The sequence below is a fragment of the Passer montanus genome, unplaced genomic scaffold (genome assembly GCF_014805655.1).
Source record: "Passer montanus isolate IOZ18808 unplaced genomic scaffold, ASM1480565v1 scaffold13, whole genome shotgun sequence".
NCBI lineage: Eukaryota > Metazoa > Chordata > Aves > Passeriformes > Passeridae > Passer > Passer montanus.
The window spans coordinates 2,221,780-2,248,251 of NW_024359832.1; the positions used below are offsets into that span (position 1 = coordinate 2,221,780).

The window sequence follows — 26,472 nt, forward strand, 5'->3', positions numbered from 1 at the left end:
CTTTAATCATATGTCCCCCTCAGCCTTCTCTTTTCCAGCTTAATGTCAGCCTTAGTCTATTGAGGCAGCTTCTTTATTCCCTTTATTATACTAACCTTCCTTCTCTCTGCCTTTTTCTAACTCCAAATCCTTAATGAAATGTGGATACCAGAGCTGCACCCAGTAGTGAATATGTGGATTTCATGGAGGTTCAAAATGATGTTAATCACTTTGGTGGTGTCCAGTATTTTATTGCTGTTTCTGATGACCGGTGCTTGCATTGAGGTGATGTTTAGGAGAATCATGAGTGGTGATAAAAAATCTGTCCTGTGAGCTGTACCTGTCAAACTTCAGTGGAGTGTCACATAAGCATAGTTTAGGAATCCCAAAATTCACCATCTTTTATATATCTACCAAGAAACTCATCTGCCACTTTCTGTCCACTGGGTTTTATGAGGTTTCTATGGTAGCTTACCACATAACTGCCTATTTGATTACTTGGACAAAGTTCTCCACTGGCATGCAGATCATTCATTTCAGTAAGAAAAGAAAAACAACCCTAAAACTCTGGGAAGTACCTAGCTCCTCGATAGCATATTGTGAAAGCAAATTATGTGAGTGCTCAAGACTCAGGTAAGCTTTTCTGCAATACAATGCAGCAATGTGTGATAGGTGTTGCTGCTAATATTTCAAGTCTTTAGCAGTTTAGTTTCTGATTTTTGTTTGTAGTATCTGATAGAGTGCTCTGGTTTATATTCAGAATTTTTTAAGTTACAACTTAAATTTTGCACTGACTGCTGTATACCAAAATTAGTAGCCAGTCACATTAATGATTTTATAGTCTGTATAGTCTCTACTTGAAGTTACTGTCCAGCCCAGATGCCAGAAAATATTCAGATTTCCTTTGAGGTTCATCTATTTGTGAACCCAACCGAACAACTGTAAGGTAGAAAACGTTTTTAATGGATAAGCTGACACTCCTCTGACCTTTAGATTAGAAACCCAGTAGATTAAATAACTCCAGCTCATTTCAAACTGTTTCATAACTTTACATTTATAGTTATTTGTTTTTTAAGCCATGTTTTGTTACATAGCATTTTGTGTTTTGAAACTTATTATGTATTTCTTTTCTGAAAATCAAGCTGATGTTTATTCCATTTTTATGGTTAGAACATTTGTATAGCACTGGATGAGCTTTTCTTCAAGATACATTTGTACTGGTGCAGGAGAGAGGTAGTTCCAACTGTGGCCTTAAGCTGCTTCCCTTTTCCCTTAAGTGCTTCACTTACCTCCCTTGCCACTATTGCTTATAGGTTTTGCTGACTTTGGGGAAGAGTCAATAGTATCAAGAGAACTGTAAGAAGATACTATGGGCAAGATGGTTTTCAATCTGTGTACAATGGTATATTTTTGTTAGTATAATTTTAAGACTTTCTCTTAATTTTCCTGTAGTTAATGCTGTTACTGGTACAGACCCTGAGAGTATTATGAGGTGTTTGTGGCATGGATTAGGGTTATTTGTAATTTTGCTACAATCTAAATTTTGTTTTTGCAGGTTTGGACTAAGCAACAAATTTGAAGCAGAGTTTCCTTCATCTTTAACTGGAAAGGTGAGTATCTTTGAATAGAAATTTGGAATTGGAGTTCAGATTTTATTACAAAAACAAGTGTTCCAATTATAGGGTTCTGTAAAAGTAATAAAGTACACTGTAGTACTAGTTTGTTTCTTCTTTTTCATTTCCCTTGTAGGTTGCACCTGAAGAATTCAAAGCCAGCATCAGTAGAGTCAACAGTTGTCTTAAGAAGAATCTTCCAGTTAATGTGCGATGGCTACTATGTGGATGCCTTTGCTGCTGCTGCACTTTAGGTTGTAGTATGTGGCCAGTTATCTGCCTCAGTAAAAGAGTAAGTTGAATTATTAATATAATTTTTGATAATTAGAATTGTACTGGTTTTGTTCTCATTTTGGTTTTCTTTTCATTTCTCTTCACCATTAAAACCTGTTGCTAGAACGTAGTTAAATCACTTTTTATTTTGTACATTTTGATATAATTTGTCAGCTGTACTGGTGAAAGTTACAAGATACCAGTCAGGACTTCGAGCTTGTAACTCAATGAGAGGTGGTGTAGCTGAATGCCTTCTATAGCCATTTGTAAAGCTACTATTGTTATTGAACCAACTTTCAATATACTCTTTAATCTTCTCTGTGATACCCTGAGATTATCAGAATTTGCCAGTGAATAAGTGGCAGTTTGGTTTTGAGGAGCTTCTGATTATTCTGTAGCCCCAAAGAACCATGTTTTTTGTTAAAAGAAGAGTTTTTAAAAACAATAGTTGATTTTTCTTTCTGAATTTTTCTTCCAAGCTTAGATGAGTAAGATGCCATGCTTTTATTTTATTAATTTTTTTACATGAAGAACTTGAAAATAGCCTTTTGTCTATATACACTTGGCACTTAGAGCATTGCTCACAAGAGAAACTCATTACACATGCCTTTTCTCAGTGCAGTTAATTAGACTATCCTCCCACTTCTTCTGTGTGTGTAAAAATTGTCTTTGGCTGGTTCTATTTCACTACTTTGCAAGAAGTCTCATCTTACACTCATCTCCCCACTATTTAGTGCTGTTCATCTTTCCATTTCATGTCATGCCTTGTATATGTTTTCTCTTGTGTTATACCTCTTTATGCTACAACTTGTGTACAATTCAGTATATGGACACTGTCATGATTTTCTTTATCAAAATCATAATTTTTAGAGTTAATAAGTAGAGGCATTCTAAAAAAAAGATTATGGGATGAACATTGATTATAGCAAAACTGCTATGCGTTTTTGTATCATCTGACTATCTGTGTTAAGATGGAACCAAAACAAAAATACTGGTGCCAGTGTGAATTATATCTAAGTTTTTTTCTCTTCAAGCTGTTGTAAACTAGTAATTATCCTGTAGCATGATCGTATATCCATAGCCCAAAAATCTGCTAGAAGAAATTAGAATCTGGTGATTGCTGTAACAGATAGGCAGGTGACTTCACTAGCTTGCAGAGAAGACCTTTACCATCCAAGGCCTAGCACTGTAGGTAACAAACACAAGAGAAGCATCCATTGCTGCTGTCCATGTTTCACTTCTAAATGTGAATGCTTGTGCTGTTACAAAGTTTGACCCAGTTTTCTCACATAATGTGTTGTAGCAGGAAATGATAACAGGATGTAGCTTGGTAGGGGCTGATGTCACAAGCTCTCATCTGCTAGACTGGGTCCTATAATCAATTTTTATATGTTGTCAAACAATGTCAGAAAAAATACAAGGGCTTCTAGCATCTGGAGTCAGAAATCAGTTTGAAGTTGAAGAGAGAGGTTCTGTGTGGGAACCTGGTCAAGCAACAGTTAGAGAAGATGTATGAGATAAGGTAAAAAGGTAAGCTCCTTCCAAAAGGATAAATCTGGAAAAAAAAGCCCCAACCACAGGTACTTTTTTCAGAGGAGGCTGGAAAGAGGATAATGATGTCATTGTTGCTGTAATATAAAATGCATAACAAGAGAATAGTACTGGAAAGGATATGAGCAGCAGGAGCGTGGACCCGGATTTGTGACTCAACTTCTCGAAGTCATACTAGAGTGTGGCCCGGACTGTCAGTAAATGTTGCATTTTTCCTGTTAAAGTTGGTACTGGAAGATATTTATGGACCTTTGCATCTTTTTCTGCACTTGGGTGTTCACCATCAGAGCAACTTAGGACCCAGCTGCCTAAACAAAGTATCTTGTGCCACTGTAGATGGCACAACGGCGCTAGACACTGATGACAGTTTGATTATTCTTCCAGAGTAAAAGTAATTTAAATCAATGTGTAGATTTCAGATCAGCATCACTTGTCCATGTCAGCAGCTTGCCAAATGAATGGGTCCTTACAGGGTAGTTTCTCAGATAAAAAATTCAGAACTTGGTGTCTGTTGGACATCTGAAGAATGTATATAGAGAATTAATTAACTTGTGTTCTAAAAGACAAAGTGAAATGGGAGAATCTGCTTTCCCAAGCTCCTAACTCTTAATGCTGGAAATGGCTGAGAAGGAACATTTTTCTGTGATGGAGGAGTTAAGGGGGAAAACTGGAATATTTTTCAAGGACATGTTTGGAAATTCTAGTGTAGGAAAAAGCAGAAGAATTTTTAATTATTCTAGTCAGGGCTACTACTTACAGAAAAATGGTGAAAAGTTACTGCCACTTGGGTTGCTTGTTTTGTCTTGGTAGATCTGGAGCAGAAAAATATGAAGTGATATAAATCCCTTAAATATCTCTTACCTGGAATTATGGGGTTTGAACCCTGTAATAATAATAATAATTCAATCAGTATTGAATTGTATCCACGAGCATCTGCATAAAGGAAGAATCTTAGGACTTTCCGTCGGTTTATGTCAAAATGCTGTGACAAGTGCAGGAAACTAACAATACATACTTTCCTAGAAGTGTGGAAAGTAAGAGACAGTGCATTGTCAATTACCTGGAGCTGCTCAGCAAAAACAGCAGTTGTAAAAAATACCTGGGTCATCTAGGTTCCAGTCTGTTATTTGCTCAGTAGATTCCAGTAGAACTGTGACAAGAAGCAACTTCATACTCTGCCACTATTACCTCGGTTTGCTGCTAGTGCTGCAGTTCTGCTGATACATAAGACTAATGTATATGGTGTGACCTACTCGCATTTGAACTCTTAAACTGCTTGTGTCAGACTTTACCTGTGTCTTGGAAGAGGGCTGTGTTGATCAAATTATCTTCCATACTTTGACTTCTTTAGCTGTCCTTTCCATGGCTGGACCCAGCCACAAGTGTGTTCGCAATAGTCAGGATTCTTGAGGAAAGAGGAGTCCATAATGATGTATGCTTATTTCTTCCCTTTAATTTCTAGATACAATGAATTATTTCCCACTTGTACTCATACTGTAAAATAAATATAGCAAATGATCTATACATAAAAGAAGCATAATTGCTTCTTTTACATTACTTGCACTTGTTTGAGAGGTGTTACCCTGAGAGCTTTGCTAGCTCAGCCCTGTTCTAAGTGATTCCCAGTGAAAGGACAGTTACTTGGAGCTGACTTGTGTTATATCCTTTGCTGCGGTGGTCATAATAGACTTCCAAGACTATTGTGAGTCTTGGAAGTCTCTTACAATTGGAGAGTTTGATTTCTGAAAGCATGACGGGAGTGTTCCCATCCTGAAATTTGTGCAAATCATGTTTAATTGCACAACAAAAATACACAAGTCTTCATATTTTTACTTTTCTGTTGAAATAGAGGAGTAATAAATTAGTTTTGTTGAATTACAGATATAGTGAGCTAACAAATGGGAGGGTTTCTCAAGGAGTTTATGAAATGAAACAACACTTTTGATATAGAAGTGGAATTTTTCTCAGAATGACCAATTAAGAAATGTCTGTTTTAATGAGTCTGAATCAATCTACCCTGATATTGAATTGCTGGTGTAGTTTGCAGCTCTTTTTCAGAGAAAGATTTTATTTTTTTTATGGTTCATGTAGACAAAATGTCAATTGCAGCTTCAGATTTAGAGTAATTTTCTTAGTAATTTTTCTAAGAAAAAGGCAGAAAATTTTACTGCCTTTCATTGACTTTTTAAGTTCTAACATGGGAAAGTTATCACAAATGTAAGTACAAATGGTGAAAGTATTGAAAGTTTGTGTATAATGGGAATACCTGCTTCTTTTAATGTAGTGAAAAATAAAGTAATGGTCTATCTCCTTAAATCAGGAGGTACTTCAAACTAGGAGTTAAGCCACAAATGTTTGTAAGTTTAATTGTTGATTATATAATTTTAATGTGTTTCCATGCAGTGAAAGCTTTCCTTTCACTGAATTTTTCTTTTCAGTGCTGGTTTTGGAGTCTTTGCATAGTGTTGTTTCCTTTCTCCATTTGCACTGAGATATTTGGAAAAAGCCTTCTACTCTTCAGCAATAAAATAACTGTTTTATTTGATTCAGGATCTTACTGCTTCTCTCCTTTATGTGGTCTTGATTTGATTTTAATGAATAAAAGCTGCAAGAAAGTTGCAGGAAGTACAGTCCCTCATTTGCAGATCTAGATCATAAATGATCTTAAGCAGTTCTACTCTTAGAATTCACCATCTTTTCTGGGACAAATTCTAGATTGTGCAAATGAACATTAAGTCTTTAAGTAGTTGTTTAAATAAAAAGAATGGCATAGTGAATTATAATTCAAAAAGCACTGCAGGCTGAGGTGCCCATTTGAAGCCACTTTTTCAAATGAATTGGTGCTCATTTTCAGTATTAACTAAATGCTGTAGTTCCTGATGGGTAAATAGGATATATAATTTCAACTGAAACAGTAACAATGAAAGCTATGATAGCATTGCAGTACTGCTGGATTTCTTAAAAGCTGGTATTGTACAAGTAAATTGCATGTTTCAAATGTTTCATGGACAATCTCTTAAAATGAATAGAATTAGATATTTAACAGTGTGATCTGTACTAATACTTTCAAGAGCGATTTGTTTGTTTGTGAATTCACACAAAGCTGATGAATGCTGCTTAAGCCTCATCATTAGTTGTCACTTTCATAGCAGTTCACCTCTTCAGAGTGCTGTATAAACATAGCTAATTACAACTTCCAAAGTATAAATTAAATATGTGGTGGAGGAGCTGGAATGAATTTTCTTAAATTTTATACTCATGTTTGTCAGTGGATGACACTAATGTTAAAATATGTTAGATCAGTTTATTGAATTTATGAATACATTACATTTATTTTCAAAACTGAAGAAAATGTATGTTTTTCTCTTATGCCCATCTGCCAGGGACTTTGCACTGGAGGTACTCTTAATGGGATAATGCTTTTCTGAGGAGTTCCACAAGGCAATTACTTAAGACAAAAGATGCCTTGTTTTTGAAGTATCTGTTTAGACAGTTTACATTATAGTTCAGTTTGGAAGAATCTTTAAATTTTAATGTATTTATTACGGTTACCCAAACCAGAGCACATATAATTTCTGTGTTGGCTCTAGTCAACTTAGTATATATTTTTTTTTTTTAAGTGCAACTTGCATGTATCAAATATGCATTCTTGACTGTTGTTTTCAAATGTATAGAGGGGGGTTTTTTAAAAGTATTAACTATGAAAGGAAACTTCAAAAAATCAGAAGATTCAGGCCTGGTATATTTTGCTTTGAATGTTATTCACTATAATTTTGGTCAGAAGAGTCACTAAGTCATCCATATACTCAAGTAGCTCAGCTTGTAGAACAAATGTGAAATCATCATGTGTATACCTGTGTGGTTAGTTTTTTTCTATATTTGAAATCGGATTTCATTTCCTTCACAGCAACCTACAAAAGCTTACCAGGTTTTCATAAAGGTTATAGTATAGAGTTGGTGCACAGTGGGGTGTAGGAGCAGCTAGTTTTACCATGTATTTTAGTTTGCAAACTTGCTTGGTGGAGGACAGGGCAATAAGATTGGCATGAAGCATACTTATAGATAAAAGGAGACCACAGAATACTAGTTTGATTCTTTATAGATCAAGTACAAACCTTTCAGTAGTCCAGAAATATGTATTCTGAAATTAAATTTATGGTTTTGTTTTTTCTTGATTTTATACAAATACTAAATATAGTGTATCTCTGGGATGTATTGTGACTATTCTAAATGCTATTTAAAATTCAATTACATTTTTAATTAGAATTATGTCTCTGAACATTTTAACATTAATCAAAACAATCTGGGTAAAATTAACATTTCCATGTTATAGTCTCTTTTATGTTGTGATGGCTAAGGTATATAAAGGGATCGTGCAGTGATTTGGGTTTAGTGTTGCTTTTGATATTGCTCTTCCTATCCAGATTGATGTGTTCCTGAAACTACAGGCATGAGTTGGGTGAAATTTGCATAGAGCTATTTTGAAAGAGCATGCTAAAATGCTCTAGTTAGTTGTAAGATTTGGAAATCAGTTTAGAAAGGAACATTTTCAGGGTTCTGTCTTTAGCAACTTCAAGATAATCCCAAATAAGGAACATATGCAAACACTGTTGAGGAAAGAATTAGAACACAAAATTACCTGAAATTTATATGATAAAATTAAACTCAGTAGAAAGCACTTGATAGAACAATAGCTTGTTAGACTGTTACTGTAAAACAGAAAACAAGAATGGAATTCTGGCAAGTGTGAAGTAATGACACACTTCTGTGCCTCTTCTCTTGATTTTTTTCTCAAGGTACCCTAGGTCTGGAAAGTATTCACTTTTCCACTTTATTAAAACAAATCACAGTAAAATATTATTTCTGCTGAAGTGTAGCATTGTCAGTAACTCAAGCACCATACAGAAAGAAAATTATTTAATGAAGAAAGCAGTAGTTCAAGGACCATTACTGCTGACAAAAGAGTTGGGAGGATGAGGGGGGTGGTTCTACAAAAGAGAACAGTGAAGGAGTTAATAAATCTTGTACTATACCAAACACACGTAAAGTGTGAAGTGACCAGGTACTTCTAATTTTGTAGCTCATAAAAATATTTTTTGCTGAATTTTGTAATAAATTACTGAATCTAGAACAATAATGATGATGGGAAATACTAAGTTGCCAGATTTATTGTTTCTAAATTGGTAGAGTGGCTACAGGATCAAATAGTATTTTTCTGATTCGGCCCTCAGGTGTACAAGGGACTGTAGGAGCTGTCCCTTTAAAAGGGATCATTCTCTTCAGCATGCAGACCAGTGAAGTGATGGATTTCACAGTCTTCTATGGAGTTTTGTCAAGTCGTGCTGCTTTTCTGTCTTTCTGGCCACGAGGCTTCCCTCCCATTCTTGGCCACTGTCCTTAAGCACTACTAACAGCAGGAGTCAAAGGATTCCTATGCACTAATAAACTAAACCTGGGAATGTTCCTAGGAGTTGGTGCTTTATAATTTGTACTTTTAGGAGGGCCCCTGGCAGACTCTGGGTCTGTATTGTGTAACAGTTCATAGGCATTATCAGAATGCTTCAGGCACTATGAGTGGTTTGGAGGTTATGAAAACTTACTGATAGAGATGTAAGCTGTTCCTGCCAGCTGGCTTGAAATGAATGGGAATGTTTCTGGGCACAGTTTCATTTCTTAATAGAGATGTAACCAGAGATCCTTTAGCTTTTCAACCTACACTGGTCTTGAACTATTTTCCATGCCATACTTCTGGATATTTTGGAAATAAATGACAGGGACCAAAATTAACATCTCTCTAACCTTAAAAGAGGAGATAGAGGTGGAATTTTCATTAACATTCAGTGTAAAATCTCCCACAGAGAATGGTACCTGATGAGTTACTTGGTGGAGATTTGATCCTATTTTCATCCCTGTTATGGTCAATTCCATTTTACATGTTCATTTTCTGTGGCCTTTTCAGCAGGTGGTAGATGCTTTAAATTGTCACGGCTAGATTTGAATAATTTCCTTGTTTTTTCAGTGAGAATGTCCTTCAGCAGGTGGTAGATGCTTTAAATTGTCACGGCTAGATTTGAATAATTTCCTTGGAGGGATCGGAGTTTCATGATTTTGTTTTTTTTTTTCCGTATAATGACAGAATGAGAGCTAGAATTTAATCCTAGAATGAATGAGTTACAAATCTTTAATTCAAAGTTCAAGTAAATACATGAAGTGTAGTCATGATGCTTCATGGATCAGTTCAACACCAGTCTGCCTGTGAAATGTGTTTTTCACCACATTTCAAGGCCTTCTTACAGGAAGTGTGTAATTTTTGCTAAGGTCAAGACTATTTCTGCTACAAGCCTTCTCCATATTATGAAATATTCACAAATGGTTGTCTCTAGTCAGTGTTACCTCTTTATACAAAGTAGCTAGCAACACTTAGTTGGTGACTTTGCTCTTGTAGGACGCCTAAAATATCCAGTGGCTAAAATATCAGCATATTGAATCTTTTGGATTTTGTGTATTTGAGAGGAAACTTATAGAAGACTTTAATCAACTTCTAGGAACTCTCTTTGATAGTTTCTCTCTGCTGAGTGTTTCTGCTGCACACCAAAATGCCTTTGGAAAATACTTGTTCAGTATATCTGTCAGTACATTGGTGATAATACAATATCCTCTCCATTTTACTCCTGGGTAATATACACGGGGTGTATGTTTCTGCACACCTTCTCTATCCTGCACGTGTTTAATGGCTTTACTGCTTTCTTAAACACTCCAGGAATTTGACAAACAAGGCAGCCTCGTTAAGTGAGGAATCATCTCAAGTTTAGATATTAAAAAGTGTTACATGCAGTAGTGTCAAGTAACACTGAGCTTCTCTTTGTATCAGTAAATAGTTTGGTGGAAGAGACCTTTCCAGAAAGTAATTGGTGTGATTTGGTTCACTAAGCTTTAAATTAATCTCTTTGTGATGTACCAACCCACAGTTGAGACCTGTACAAATGAGTTAGTTTATGGATCGTGTGAGATCATGTCCTCAGGGATGTCTTCCAGAATGTGAAGTTTCATGAAGACGACTTGATGCCATCAGTTCTCCTGCTCCAGAATTCTATTGATTGTATTTCTCTCTGTGATCTGCAGCTATGATCTGTGCTTTAGGCTGGACTCACTTTCTGCACAAAGTAATCAATCCAGTAAGGCAAAATGCAGCAATAGCAATCTTGTTGGACAAGGCAGTTATTTCAGGATCCTGTAAAAAGCACCAGACTGCTGCATTTATTTCCAGATATTCTTAATTCTGTTTAGTGTAGATTTCACTTGGTTTCTTGAATGGATGCTGAAGTGGCTTCTGGGTTGAGCACCCTTACAATGGTCTAAAATAAGAAATATCCTAACTACTAATAGGAGAAATTATGCAAGATGTCCATGTTCACCTATGCAGTAGAACAGACACGTTTTCAAACTACTGTGCACTAAAGCAGATAGTCCAGGATGTCAGGATCTTAAATCAACTCAGGCTTCACCTTTGTGATCTTCTCCCTTCACGAATGGAGAATTCCTTAGCAACGTGGCAGTCTTACCAATTTGCAGTTTATATTGGTTTGCTTGAGGTGTAGTGTTCAAGATGAGGACATCCTCAGCACAGATGTACATCATTCAGTTATGTGTGCTTTGCATGCGGCTTTGGCATTTTTATGGTACCAGTATGGGCCTCAAAATTGGTTTGGGGGATGTTCTGGCGTGTTGAAAGTGAGCATATGTGACTCAGTTATCTTCTAACTTTCTATTTCACCATTTGTGGTGATAGCTGAATTACTTGGGTACAAATTTTGTAGTCAGAATGAATAGAAATTCCTGCTTCTGTCATTTGAGTGAGTGGAATATAGTGATATTATAGATCCGACCTCTGTCAGGATCCATTGACTTTTTTTTCTGTGGTGTATAATACAAACTCTGGCCATGTGGGAAGCTAACAAAAATCTGCCTAGTGTTGTCTCTTTGTTTTTTGAAATTTAAGCATAAAGTGTATTTCTTCAGGGTGATGTTCAAAACCAATAATAGTTGATTGTGGTAAAGTTTTGTATAAAGGAGTTTGAAAATCTCATGCTATTTGTTGGGCTAATAGTGCACAACATATACATATGTATGTTTTCGGATGGGAAGTTAAAGATCAAATGCACATAGGGGAGAGTCTTTGGTTTTTCCCAAACAACTACAAATACAATTGTTAGTGGAGGACTGTGCTGCTATCCATGTTGTTTCCCCACATAATAAAGACAAAGGGAGGTTCTCAAATTAGCACCATTTTGGGAGTCATGTAAGATCCTTTTGTGTAATATTGTACCAGCCATCCACTGATTTACAGCAGGGCTTGAGGGGGCCTTGGCCCATTTGCTAGTGTGATTCAGTGCAGTGTGAGTTTTCCTGACCATGCATTGCCAGAGGGGTCCTGTTGCTGCACAGCCTTCCTGTCCAGAGCATAGTTCCATCTGGAGCTAACTGGATAGACACTGCAAAGATGTAACAGAAGTGTCTTGCAGTTGGTAATATATTCAATGCTATCCTTGTTTCTGCGTGGAAAGTTCATATTTAGGCTTAGATTTTTTTTTCTTCCGTGTTTGAAGGAAAAACTTTATTGTACTGAATCAGGAGCGATAAGCATTAGTGGAAGTGTACTCTGTGCTAGAGTTTTTTGGTAGTCTGGTTCTTCAAAAGACACCAGTATCTTTAAAGAATCATTTCAAGAAATATTTCATTAAACATTGTATCTAGACAGTTGAAGAGGTCTGTTTCACAAAATTCTGTGGATAGTGTTGAAGATTCTGCTTCTTTCTTAAAATATATTATGAAGCATATTTTCTTATCCTTGGTAAGCTGAAAAGTGTACTTGAATTGCAGGTTTTTTAGTTACTCAAATATTGGACTGGGTTTTTAAGAAAAAAAATGAAAAGCTGGATAGTATTAAATCTTCCTAATAAGCAAGTCTCTCTTCCACTTAATTTGTGCTTTTGTTGTGGCTAACAAATAATTTGCTGTATGGGTTTTTCTGTACACCATTGATAGAATATACAAGCTTGTCATCCTAGTGTGCTGGAAATGCTACACTCAAATCAAGTGTTCCTTTCTGGTTTTGTATATCCTCACCTGCTCCTCACTGTAAATCATTGAGATGTCAAGAGCAGTGATTAATTAAGCTGCACGTGCAAGTGCTTTTTTTCACCTGTCAAGTAGGAAGAAAACTTACTATAGTGAATTGTGTGATGCTGTTTAATGAATTTCTTTTTTATTCCAAGCTCTGAGGTTTGCAGAAATATTTTACAGTCTAATTTTCATTAACATTTCTGTATTAGTAATATGGTGTGTTTGGGAGCTATGACTATTCCAGATTATACTGTAAGAAGAGTAAGTAATATTTAAGGCCCTGGGAAGATAAAGAATCATGGTCTCGAGTCTGCATGTATTTTTATCTCATGCTAGTCAAATGACTTTAAGCTATTCTCTTGTTTGAATAAACCAATTAATAGTACCTATCAATTTCTTATTTATATTTATGTATTGTAATATAGATGCAATTTTATTGGAATTTGAAAAGCTTGGATGTTTTTCAGTCTTTAGGGCAAACAATGAAATTAAATTGTATAGTGATCTTAATCTATTATTAAAAGGTCCTGGAAAGGAAGATTACAAGGTAGATTCAGGTTTTGAATCAGTTTTGCCATTGGTTTAGCAGCGGGTGGGCAGGCAGATGCCTGCTCAGAGTAGAACCTATTGCCATTTTTCACCATTGATAGAGTAGCCTTTCAGAGTCAATGAGCTCTGTCAATGTGAGCTTGTCAAGGCTACAACTTCATAGACCTGAGAGGCGGTTTGAGAGGTCAGCCCTTTTCAGGTTTGCTGTGATGCAAATGAACTTTAATGCTTAAACAACTATTGGAATTTTTATGTCTGCTCCTTGTTCTTTTTTCTTCACAAAGTCATTGACGAGACATTCAGTGCTTTTTAAATTGGAAGTTGCATTGTGCTAAAGACCTAGTACAGATTTACGGAGGGCTGAAAGCAGTTAGATCATGTTCTTTTCATGGTGCGATTAGAATCAAATCGATTTCCCTACAGCCTTCAGCATTCAGATGGCAATTTTAACAAAGCTTGGGGGCTAGACAAGGGACAAAACGACTGAACTGAATGTTAATTACACTCTGCAGCCTTATTTTCTTTTGATTTGGAGCTGACTGGCAACTAAATTAACAAAAGTGTGACCATAACTGCTGCCCTATTTTCATTTAAAAGGAGAGCAGACTCTAAAAGGCTATCTTTACAAAGAAACAAGTGAGGTCTACTGATTATTGTTAAAGGGCACTGTCTTTAAAAACATAATAATAAGAATAACCCCAAAAATACTCAATTTCCAGTTGATGTGATAAATTAGTCACTGGTTTGTCCACCTTTTGATAATTCCTTGGCTTGTGATTTTAAAATAAAACATAATAAAAAAATTGCTGTAATGAATACTGATAGATAGCAATGATCTAATTTTTAATCATGTGACCACAGTACATGCTTAGCTGTGTTTCCCCACAACTGCTTCAGTATTAAACTAGAGGATGTTTGGAAACCAAGATGTTAATATTTGTGGGGAAATGAACAATTTGTTGTCTAATTTTTATTTTACTCAGACATTTTTGTTTCTCATGGCAGCATTTAGTTTGTTTTGTTAAGGTTAATTTACTGTATTAGTATTTTGTAGTAATAACAGCAAGATGCTTTCTTATCCTTTCCCCTGACCCCTCTCTGCCTTGTAAGGAAGCTGCAGCTGCACTAAGTTGTATTTGATCCTTGTCATTGCTCCATCCTTTTGCACCTGCAGCTCTGTTGGTCTCATCTTAACACCTGGCACCATGAATTATCCTCTTTTTATTCACTGTCTGTAGCAAATCCCATTTAGAGCTAAGTAATATATATTCTGGCAGTCAAATGACCATAAATGTCAGAATGTATTTCTCAAATGTAAATATAACTGAATAATTATATTCAAAATGCTGTGAAACTTTGCAGCACAGAATGTCCTTTAATTCTAGCATGCATAATCTTAAAATGCTGTGCAGAACAGCTTTCAGTGTTCTCTATCTGAAATGTCAAGTGTGGATGACACAGGCAGTAAACCTTGCACTCAGGTTTACATTTCCTTTAGAATCCTAAATATTGGTTTTGCTCTCTATACAGATCACAAACTTAGTAATGCTTATTTGTGGAATTTATTGTAACTTTCTGCATTTGCTTTTTTACTCTCTAAAATCTGGATGTAAATGTAAAAAAAATTCCTCATTTAGAGTACTGTGTATTTGCACTTCACCTACAGCACTGCAAAATAGTTTGCAACATTTGTGAATTTATATGCTGACCTTAGAAGCAGTACATTTAAATCACTGATCCTGGGGGAGCAGTGTTCCTGCTTTTCATACTTAGATCACTTTGAAATTTCTATGATTTTAAATTTATAACTGCCATATCAACCATGGAGCATACATATCAACAGTTTTTGTTCCAAAGTGATTGAAGGTACTTACTCAGCTATCACAAAAAGTAGTTTCTGTTCTAGATACTATTTAATACCAGACAAGTTTTGATCGTACTACAGACCACCTTGTACTCAGTCACTGTCCTGTACCTCTCTCCTTTTCACACAAAAGCAGCTGCAAAACAAAGTTTTTCTAAAACCAGTCAAGAGTAAAATTCTTTCTCATTTGTCTTCCAGACACGAAGATCGATTGAGAAGTTATTAGAATGGGAAAACAATAGGTTATACCACAAGGTGAGTGCCGCAGGGAGCAGCTTCGTACTGTTGGAGTTTGAATTGCACAGTATGGAAACAGATGCTTTTGTTGAACGAAAAATATGAAAGGTGAACAAATGGGCTAGTCTGTGTGCTGCAATAAAATACAGCTCATTTTTCTTCTTTTTCTTTCCTCCTTGTCTAGCTGTGCTTGCATTGGAGACTAAGCAAAAGGAAATGTGAAACGAATAACATGATGGAATATGTAAGTTAAAGGGCTGTTTTGTGAGTTTCTCTATTAAATGATCATTTATTTTGCTTCTGATCTTATTCTTTTCATGATTATTAATCAGTAAAGGTGTCAGGAGCTTAATCGCCTGAGTGCAAGGATTTTCTACGGTTCACAGATGCATGGTTTCATGTGCAGGACTGATTTATAAAGTTATGAATGACTTGAAAACAACGCTTCACTGTGTTCTGAAAAATAATAAATTAATTGCCAAGATAAAATAGCTTGAACATGTGCTGATGGAGTGTGAAATTTTAGATGCTGTATAAAGAATAACCACAACTTTGGTTACGCAGCAAGTCAGATATGGCTATTTTATATAATGCTAATCAAGTCCAAAAGTATGGAAGAAGACCTTTCAACTAAGCTGTTGGAGCTAAAGAAACCTTTAGCTCCTTTTTTAGATTTTAACCTTTAAACCTTTTTTAGATTTTTAACTGCCCCTTACCTCAACTATCTTGAAAGTATCTTTATCTCCAATTGGTGTCACTAAACTATTTTCAAGTCAGTCTCTGGAGTTTTAATCTGCTTTAGTCTTTGGCTGAGACTCTATAAACCCGTCTTGGTAATATACAGTGAGAAGTTATGTGTGGTTTAAAATGAATGATGTCCTGTGTAGGATTTCAATTTGTTTAGCTTGCAACTTGTTCTTTTTGGTGCTGTTCTTATTTCCATTTTCAGTATATCTAGGAAGTACATAGGATGGATGAAATTAAGCAGCTGAAATGTAAACAACATTAGAATTTCCACAATTTCTTCTAATGCTTTAGTAACTAGGCTGTAGGAAGGTTAGGTTTTTAAAAATAAAGATTAGCTTTGGAGAAATATCTACTGCATTAGGTCTAGCTTATCTGTGATCTTCCATTGCGCAGCACTTTATCTGTTCTTTAAAATAACAAAGCTATAGTGCCTATCAAATTTTTAAATCTGATTCAGCAGGTTAAAATTATATTAAAATTATCTTTATCTTTTAGTCTTCTCCTTTTCCCTGTCCCTCCACTAGATCTTATCTCTTGCCTGAAATACAAGATCTTCAAAAAGTATTTTTTACAGAATGGCTCTATTAAGTTCACTGAATAAGTACTTACTGTAAAATTTAGTCTACTGAATTTTTTATATTATATATGTAGGTGAGACTGAAAATGGAACAAATAAAATTTCAGAAAATAGACTTCAGCTTTGTCTAAATTAAGCATTTGTATTTTGCTGAAAATTTTATTTTTCTACAGGAAACATTGTCAAACCCAATGTTCTGCAGATTCAGTTGGAAAAAAAAATAATGTGAGTTTGTAAATACTATGGCCCAGCAACATTTACAGATGAATATTCATTCTATCAAATATATTTTCAAATCAGTTGACCTGCTTACTATAATAATATATCTGCTTACTATAATAATATATGTATGGGCATATAGTTTCACTGGATAAAGGTCAAAGATTTTATTTTCAATTTGTGACATGTCAGGTATTATCTTTGGGTATATTTGATGAGATAATTTTTACAAAACCTCAATGTGGCATTTTCTCAATTTCAGTAAACTGATTTGCTCGGGTCTTTAAAAACAGCTCCTAGTATGATTGTGATTTAATTTTAAATAATAGATTCCTATCCTCAACTTTTCACTAAACAGACAATTAAAATTAGACTCTTGTACCCAAAATTTGGTGCTTCACCAAACTGAGGTTTGAAATCCGCTGTAATAGATGTTAAATTAAATAAATAATTAATTAAATTAAGGAAGACAAGATATTCTTACACCTTTGACATAAACACAGTGCTTCAGCTTTGTTTTCTGCTCCCTTGTAAAAAACTTGCCTGAGAATCAGAAGCCCTGGTATCTCTACAGAATCCAGTGGTTGACTTGGGTCAGTGATCAGTGGATTTTGAGCAGTTTGCTTTACTTCTGAAAATAAGTCACTTCTGAATATCTCAAAAAATAAACTTGTATACCTAATTTCAGGATTTGTAATTCCAAAAGTGCTTGCCTTAGTAAGTCTCCAATCTTATTTCTTTTATTTTCTGAGGCTTTGTATGCTTCCAGAGATAGAAGTCTTTATTTTCTAAGCAGCTAAGTTGTATTCTCCTTTACATTCACAAACATTGAGAAATAATTTTTAACTTCTTAAAAAGGTGAGTTTCCCTTACAGGTAAATAAAATCCTTATTTTTGTTACCAGATGCATTTTTTTATTTATAAATCAGATCATGCTGCTGTGTTATGACTGTCTCCAAAGAGTGAACGTGCACAAGTCAACATTTTCTTCAAGCTTCCTATTTAAGGAGGATAAATACTTGGATTGTGTTCTGGAGTGGACCCTATAGTGTACTTAGCTGAGAAAAATGTAGTTTAAATTTGAATTGAGACCATAAGAATAATCACGCAAAACCATTAGTCAAGTTCTTCTTAACTACTTGAACATTTGTAGATATGGGAACTTTTCAAAAGTTGATACACTTTTTTATACAGGTATTGAACTATAAACATGATTTAGAATCCTGTATTAAGTGGCAACAATTCTGAAGTAAGTTAAATTGCAATTGAAAACTAACTTTTCATGTATTGTGCATTCAGGAGGTTTTTTTTTTAATGAATGCATTTATCTCTTTTGTAATTTTTTCCCGATAAATAAATTTCTGCATAATAATTCTTTAACATAATTAGCTTACTTCAATTTATGTGTTTCATATCAGTAGGCAAACTTTTCCAGTTGAATTTTATTCTTTGAGTATTATTTTTCAACCCTAAACCAATTATCATACATGACTTTTCTAATGATCTCCTACCTGAGACAAATGCCATGATTTCTGTTTTTCATCACAACTTGATATACAAAAAAAACCCAAACCCATGTGAATTATAATTGTGATAGATAATAGAATTGCTGCTGTCTTTAATACATATTTGTTTTCTTTTTTTACAGGTCATCCTTATAGAATTTTTACCAAAGACACCGATTTTTCGACCAGATTAGCATTCGATTTATTTATAGAGACTTACTCAAGTATGTTGTCTTTCCAATGGTGCCTTGCTTGGTGCTCTCCTGATAGTGACATAACTTTGGTTCTACAGAATCTTGTGGTGGTTTCATTTGGTTTTTTGTTTGTTTGTTTTGGGTTTTCATGTTTGTTTCTTTTGGTTTATTTTTGGTTGGTTAGTTGGTTTTTTTGTGTTTTTTTTAAATAAGAGTATGTTCTAAGTGTATTTGGTCAAACTCTGCAAAGTAATTTCATACAACTGTTAATTACTACTTAAGTTATTTTTACTTTTGCTACTTCTGTTTATTAATGTATCTTGATTTTCAAAGGAGTCTTTTCTATGTGTGCGCGCGTGTGTACATATATATATTACTATAAATACACAGCTGAAAATTATATACAAGTGAACAGGTATTTTTTTATCCCTATATGATACAACTGGTTGACTCTACATTGTGTAAATTCCTTTAGTCATTCTGAAGTTACTGAAGTTCCTTCTAAGATATTTGGACGCTTCTGTCAGTGACTAGTCAGTTGTAAATACTTTTATTTCTTTTTGGGATATTGACTAGTCTCTTCCAGCAAAGGAGGAGACAAAGTTCTTTTTGAAACCCAAATATTGTTAGTAGAAATCTCTATGCTGTTCATGAAGAAGTCCTGTCAACTGGTTCTGAAAAAGTTTGGCTTTAAAAAATTTAAAAAATAAGGCAGCCAAGTGAAATTATTTAACTCAGACTAGAAGAATCACTGAGAGCATTGCATGCATCTGGTTAGTAGAACTCAAGTTCACAAAAGTATATTATTATTTCATTTTATAATATAGCTGTTTTAATTCAGTCAGTTGCCATGTGCCAGCTTTATTCATGCTGTTTACCAGATCTTGTACACAGGGGTGCAGAAGGACTTGTTTTAGCAAAATTTATTTGCCCAAGGAAACCGTTCATGGTTGGTTTTGTTTATTTTAAAGCCACATACACAGGAAAAAAGTTACTGAATTCTTGAACAGTGCAGTTCCAGTTGCAAATCCATGAATTAAAGCAATCAAAGCAGGGTGCACTGGGCAACAGTGTACGCTTAAATGTGTTAGGCAGTTATTTATTGTACCCTTTCTTCTGCTTATTTCAGTTTACAAAGCTTATTTTCTGCACAAGTATAAGACTTTTTTACTGGATGTATGATGTATGCTTGGGTCAGGCCAGTTGTATTTCATTTCTTCTGATTATACTTTAGTTTTACATATCTTCACACATAGCTTTTGGGGTTTTTTACTTGCAACTGTCATACTGTAAAATTTACTTAGGTATCTAAAATTACTGTACACAAAATTGATGTAAGTTAAGAACATGTTCCTTGTACAGTTGTGTTAGCAAGCAATAATGTGAATATATTAAAAAAAACCCAGATATACTCTGCTTAATATTTGTATGAATGAAGAGTTGATACCACTACAAGAATAGTCTTCTCTTTTTAATCTTTTAAATACAAGTTTTATTTCAAGGTAACGTATTACAGGTACCTTGATGCTGTGAACTATTTTTCTATGTCTTCAAAATATTTATTCTCTGTAAAATATTCCCTAGTATTATATTCCTAAATTGTTCATAGTGGGAGTGTTCTAGAAAGTTTTAAGTTTTCTTAAATGTAAGCCTTCTGTATCTGTTCCCAAAATTCATCCTTTGCCCAGCTTTTATCTGTGGATTCCTACAGTTCACTTTGAGAATGGCTCAGCTATGCTTTTCATACGAACCTACAAGGGTGTTCCTTTGACTTGATATGATTTTTAATTAACAAATCCCAGTTTTGTGCTGGCCTCAGTCTTCTGAGTGCCACCCATGGTTTCTCTACAAAGTAACTGCTTATCATTTTCTAAAAATCAATTTCAACCTCTTCTTCAGTACAAATCTGGGTCTACTGCACTCCTCTCACCCAGAAGTATTAATTATAACCTCGGTCTAGTTTCAGCCTGCAGGAGGACAGAAAGCTAACATTGATGGCAGCAGAGATGGGGGAGGTTGGAGGTGCAGAGGAGAGCTTGGAATTGAACAGAAGTGATAACTGGTGATAAATACCTATGACCAGAAATATAATTTATTTAATTTATAACTGACTTTTGTGTCAGTTTTCAATAAAATGAATATTGGATCACATGAGGCCTAGATTTTATAAAAAATTTCATTTGACAATGGAGATAATTTGTGTCATGGATGCAGCTTTCCACTGATGTGGAAACCGATCCCTCCACTCTAGTGGAGGATATGGCTTGTGATATGTTCATAGCAGCTATTTGTCTTGGTTTACTACTCAAACTTCCCATAGTGTGTTCTGTCCACTTCCACAGCTACCTTGCCAGCAGCCCCCAAACCCAGTGACAGTAGAGCTGCTTGGGGTGTGATTTGTGCTGAGACCAGAGCAGTGAACAGTGTGGTTTACAGAGTATCCCATTAGTAAAGCTTCCACATCAACAGCAGTGATGCTTAAGATCTTTTCTACTTCTGGGTGCATCAGCAGTCATAGGCTTGGTTAGCAGGCATTTCTATATTGTAGCTGTGACTTTCTCTTTAAGAAATAACAGACATCCAAAGTAGAGCTCTGAGCAACTAAATGTTAAATCCCTTTGTAAGGAGGCCAGACTTACACCCTCAAAAAGTATTTTGGGTATTTTATTAATACAATGCCTCTGACTTAAAATATAATCAGAAAATTTGAGAAAATGCATATATTGAGAGATGAATTTTATCTCAGAAGTGGTACTCTCCTGAAGAAGTAGTACACTCACCTAATAGGAATGTTACAAAACATTTTCATAAAATCCCTTTCAATTCATTAATTACAGTGATGGAAATTGAAGATGGCAGGAGCTTTAATCAACTGTTTAATGCCTGCGGCAGTTGTCAGGATTTTCTTTTGATGTTGCTTCTGAAATACTAAATCTATGTATTTTGATTGCTAGTGAGAAGACATATATTACCTTTTTGTCACTTGGCAAAGAACAAAATTGCACAGTTTGAGCAGACCAGAAGCTATAGTAGAACTTCCAGGACACAGCATACTCTTTGCTAAAATAACTATTACATTATACTAACTTGTTTAGCTTCTTGCAACTCAGCAGTTCCTACAAATAATCTTATCTATTTAAAATTTCCTGTTTTTCATTTAAAATTGAACAGTTAAGTTAGGTATCAAGTTCATAATAATCAAATTATGCCTGTTTCATCCTTAGCCTACTGAACTAATGGTGAAGTCATCAATGAATCCCTATGAGAGCTAATTATTAGTTTTAGAAATAGTTGCCTTTAACGGGTGAATAAAGATTTCTTACTTACTGTAATAGAATGGAAACAAATTCTTTTAATTTTTTTAGCCATAGGTGGAAATAAGTTCTGAGGGAGAAGGGCTTTCTCTCTGACCCTATGTGAAGAATTCTGAAGAGCTCATCTGTTGTTAAATAGTTGTGACTTGAAGTTTATATTGGGATTGACAAACTTCACCAGAAATGAAAATGTTTATGGAGATACAGGAAGTCAGTAAATTTTTTGTAATAGGTCAGTAAGAGTAATTTTAATAAACTATTTATGCAAATCCAAAATTTCCCATGATATGTAAACCCAAGAAAAATAGTTTGTAAAAGCTTTTTACAGTACTTAGATATAAATTATAATCTCTAAGTGAATTTGTTAAATGATATGTTTTTGTAATTGTCAAGACCATGATATTTAAATGTAATACACTGTCTCTCAGACACAGGCTTACTTAAAAGTCAGTTTTAATTTTTTTTTTTTTTGAAAGTCATTATTTAGCCCCAAAGATTGTGGGAAGAGCTTTAAAATACAATCTATAACTGCTTAGAAGCCAGGAGCCAAGGAAAAAGAACTTGTCTTTTTTCCCTTCCCTCCAGCCCCCCACCCCAAAGTCTTAATTTTAAATTGGTCCCCTTGTTTTGGAGCCCTAGTTTATGGGTTTTGAGCAGCTGGCAATAATGCAAATTGTCCACCAAAAACCCCATTTGAATTCTGAACAGTTTAAAAAGATCACTTCAATTGAAGAGGTGAAAGACGTGTTAAGCAAAGAAAATCCGTGGTTCTTTTAAGTTCTCCCAGCACTGCTGTTGAATAATTAAAATAAGGATCATGATGACCCTACATTAGGTCAAAATCCAGATGATTTTGTGTAAAGGAAACACTCAATTAGAGAGGTCTCAGAGCCTCAAATGTCTTGGATTCATAAGTAGTGACTTATTAAGGATAAGTGGTGCTGGCTAGTTTTGTACCTGTGACTAAAATCATTTATGTTGCTCTTCAGCAACCTTGCTTATGAAAAGAAAGCATTTCAGAAATCTGTATTCATCACTGCTAATTTGCTGTAATTTCTGTGCTTCTCCCTATAGCCATGTTGCATTTCCATGACAAACAGCTAAGTGTATGATCATTATAATGCCTTTAATAGCCATATTGTAGGTAGAAATATTAACTTCTCAGGGACTAATAGGAAATACGAACTTGGAATTAATGAGCTGAATGCCTGTCTGCATGAAGGCTTACTTTGCAAATGTCACCCTAGAAACTTGATTGTAATATGCATGACCATTATGAATGTTATCAATATAAAGTTATGAGAACTTCTTTTACCCTGTATTACTAGGCTGCTGAATGTCAGTGTTGGGTAAGGATAAATGAAGGGGGTTTCTTCTGATTTGGATGGAGTGATTATTTCTAATGGTGCTACCTTCTTAATTCCTGTGTTTATTCTTTGTAAAGTTTTCTCTGTAGGCTGGGTGAATCAGGGGATACTGGTGTACTAAAGAAACAGTATCATTCTTCTTAAAAAGTAGAATAATTTAAAGGGGCGAAGTACTCTAGGAGTGAAGAAAAGTTGCTGCTTAAACCATGCATTTATTCTTTATTAGGTATCCATTTGGACTGTTTTGTTGGTAACAGTACTTTGCAGTTCATTACTTTTTGAATTTTCATCTTTCTGATGTATCAGTCAGTGTAGGCTGAATTAAAAAACATGTTTGAAAAATGAAACCCCCTGATTCCTTGCATGAAAGGTCATATGTTGACACTTGTGCTGATGTATATATGTATCCTTACCATGTAACACCTGGGTAATATACATATTTCATAAAACTGTATTTTACTGGTTTCATGGAAGTTGTCCTTTAAAAAAAGTCTTCTGGTTTGTTTAGCTCATTAATATTTCATTAATATTTATTTTCTTGAAAAAGGATTCATAAATGCTTGACTCTTCAAAATACAACAGACCATTAGGAACAATTTAGTAAGGCAAAAGGTGAAACATAGGAATTAGGAGAAGCAGCACTCAAAGACTGGATTTGGGGATTAGGTTTAGAGTTCTGTGAGTATGGCAGAAAATAGTTTTGAACTGAATGAAATGGTATTGAATGATGCAAGTTAAGCAAAAGCTAGCAGTCCATTTTAGTAATTATGTAGACTGTGTATTAACTTCTGTTCACTTTTTTATTTTGGTGTGTGATTGATTTATTTTGGTTATGCTCTAGTTGATAGACAATTCTGCTGTCATGCAGAATAATAATACAGAAGGTAAGCTTCCTTCTAAACTCAGCATCTCTTCATTTAAAATAGCCAGACCCAAGTGGAATTGCTGATGAGAGCTGCGCTGAGTGCAGAACAGTCTTTTCCTAAACTGGAGCCTGTAATGCATGACTAATTGTTTCCAAAGAAAATTCTTGACCTGTCCAGACAGCTCCTGTCATGTGACAGTATATCTAAGACCCACAAGTAGGATCCATTTAGTAAAATTTATGTTCAGGTAAGTAAGACTTTTGTAGTTAATTTTAGTTTTATTTAGAAGGGAACCATTGACAAATGCTCTCTTTGTGAGAACAAATACATTTTTATAATATTTATTGAAACATGCTTTTTTCTTGTTTGCTCCTCATTTATAGCTTAATAAATGAAAGTTACTTTGCCTCATGTTGAAAACTGGACTTAGTAGTCAGCTGAAGACTTTTTTTTTGTTACAGTATTTTAGGTTTATGAATACATTTTTTAAGTCATGCTTAGAAATGTTTCAAAAAGTCATATCCTGATGCAATGTAACTGATATTTTTAGTGGCTGTATGTTTAAACTGGTTTCATTGTGCTGATATAAATATCTAACTCATCCACTCCAAGTGTGTATCTCTGATCCTTTTATGCTAGCAATAGGGTTTCTGACTTGTTAGGATATGCAGTGTACCTACTGGTTAATATTGTCAATGATCAGCTTGGTTCAGTGAGATATAACAGGGAATGTGAAGTAGTTCCTGATTTGAAAAGTGGAACCCAGATCCTTGTTTTCATAAAGGATGGGGTCTGGCAATCAGAATACGAACTCATTCCAAACATAAATTTGAAAGAGAGTAGTAAACTACAAAACAGTGCCTAAATGTTGTGTGCTAAATTAGACCTGTGTAACTCATGTTGCATTAAAAAAAATTTGCAGAGAATTGCACTGGACTGTGTGTGCTTAGGAAAGACCTGTTAAATGTATGAAACAGTAATTGTCAATAGGCCACTGAAAAGACGTTGCCATCAAGAGGGAAAACTTAAAACCCAATATTTTGGAGTATGTTAAAAATCCATGTCAAGCAGAAAACGTTTAAGCAATAATTTAACCTAAAACTGGAGATTAAAGAAGCTGCTACTTAGAGAGAGACTTGATGTTAATTTTGCCTGTTGGCCATCTCTCCTCTCACAAAGAGTTTAGAAAGATAGGTTTGCTGTGATTTCCACTATTGTAACATTCCTCTTCAAATATCCTAAATCCAGGTGAGAGACTCAAAGCTTAGAAGCCAGCACTGTGTTTACAGGGTGCACAGTTTTGGGAGGAGAAGATAGGAATAAAAGGACTTTTTTAAGACTGCACAATTGTATATATGCATATTTAAGAATATTTAACCATGTCTGCTAGATTACTGAGGCTAATCTGTTGTTGAATTATAGAATATTATTTAATACATCGGCATTGGTTTTTTCTGACCTGACCCAGGATTGGAAAGGATTCCAATATAACTTTTTTAAAAGCATTTCTTAAGTTGTATGTATTATACACTAATAAAATAATTGTTTAACCTATCTTCTAAGCCTTACAGTTTTTCATCTGTATTGGTGGGAGGGTGTGGTAGGGAGAGGAAGAGAAGGAAAAACTTGAGAAACTGCTGTATTGTGCAATGGTCTCATCTTACTTCCAATTGATACTTTTTGGGGGGGGGGGGGGTGGGGGGGGGGGGGGTTGATACTTTTGGGGGGGGGAGGGGGGGTTGGTGAGAGGGGAGAGAAAACGATTTTCGGTAATTTAGGTGACTCTAGGACTGGAGTTACTAAATTACAGGCATTGCCTGCTCTAAGTGTTTCAAACTGGTTTTTCATTAAGTCCACATTTGGAGTTCTTTAAGCTTTTCAAGACCTAATGATAGCAGGATTTATTAAATGTACTATCATTATGGTTGAATGGGTATTTTGAAGCTGTGTCTTTTTTTGAAGCTTTTATGTTTTATTCACGTGTGCTCTCAAACAAGATAGGTTTTCCATCTAGTTGAGGCAGATGCCACCTATTCAGAAAGGAATCATTCCTATCCATGCAGTTCATGTGTTTTTCAGACCATTCAACATGAAGTGCTGGTTAACCTGAACCTTATGAACAAAAATTGAATCTGCGCTCTCCGCCATGCTGAGGATGGCCTTGGTTCTCATCAACCGGCAGCTTTTCCTTGCATGGAATGTTTTAAGCTCGTTGGTTACTCTGGTATGGAAGTCTTACAATGTGCGTGTGTATAATGTCTGTAGCATGTATGAGAGGTGTGTTAGGCGTGCTCATGTCCCAGCGTGCGGGTGGGGAGGGGTGCTCCTGCCCGGCGCTGTGAAGCATTCCGGGCGTTGTAATGTGGGCTTGCAAAGCGGTAGATACAATGTTGCTGAGCAGAAAAGCGCACGATAGATTTAATGTAGCCAATTGTGTACTTTTGAAAAAAAGAGTAACTGTTCAGTGTGAGTTAATTTTGGATTTTTTCAGCAT

General features: G+C 35.2%; 1 protein-coding gene across 3 annotated transcripts in view; it reads left to right on the forward strand.

The window, feature by feature from the left end:
- The window catches only part of CHIC2 (cysteine rich hydrophobic domain 2), a 30,877-nt gene extending 5,345 nt beyond the window's left edge, over positions 1–25,532 (forward strand). The window contains exons 2-7 of one of the 3 annotated variants that reach the window (XM_039698848.1): positions 1,535–1,589; positions 1,729–1,884; positions 15,151–15,207; positions 15,374–15,433; positions 16,687–16,738; positions 18,381–25,532. In XM_039698848.1, the coding sequence (XP_039554782.1) occupies positions 1,535–1,589; positions 1,729–1,884; positions 15,151–15,207; positions 15,374–15,433; positions 16,687–16,737 (379 nt within the window). In that variant the 3' untranslated portion in view covers position 16,738; positions 18,381–25,532. Of the gene's footprint in view, positions 1–1,534; positions 1,590–1,728; positions 1,885–15,150; positions 15,208–15,373; positions 15,434–16,686; positions 16,739–17,926; positions 17,942–18,380 lie in introns of those variants that run through there. The other 2 variants (XM_039698849.1, XM_039698847.1) reach the window with 2 other exon arrangements.
- The last annotated feature ends 940 nt before the right edge of the window (positions 25,533–26,472 follow it).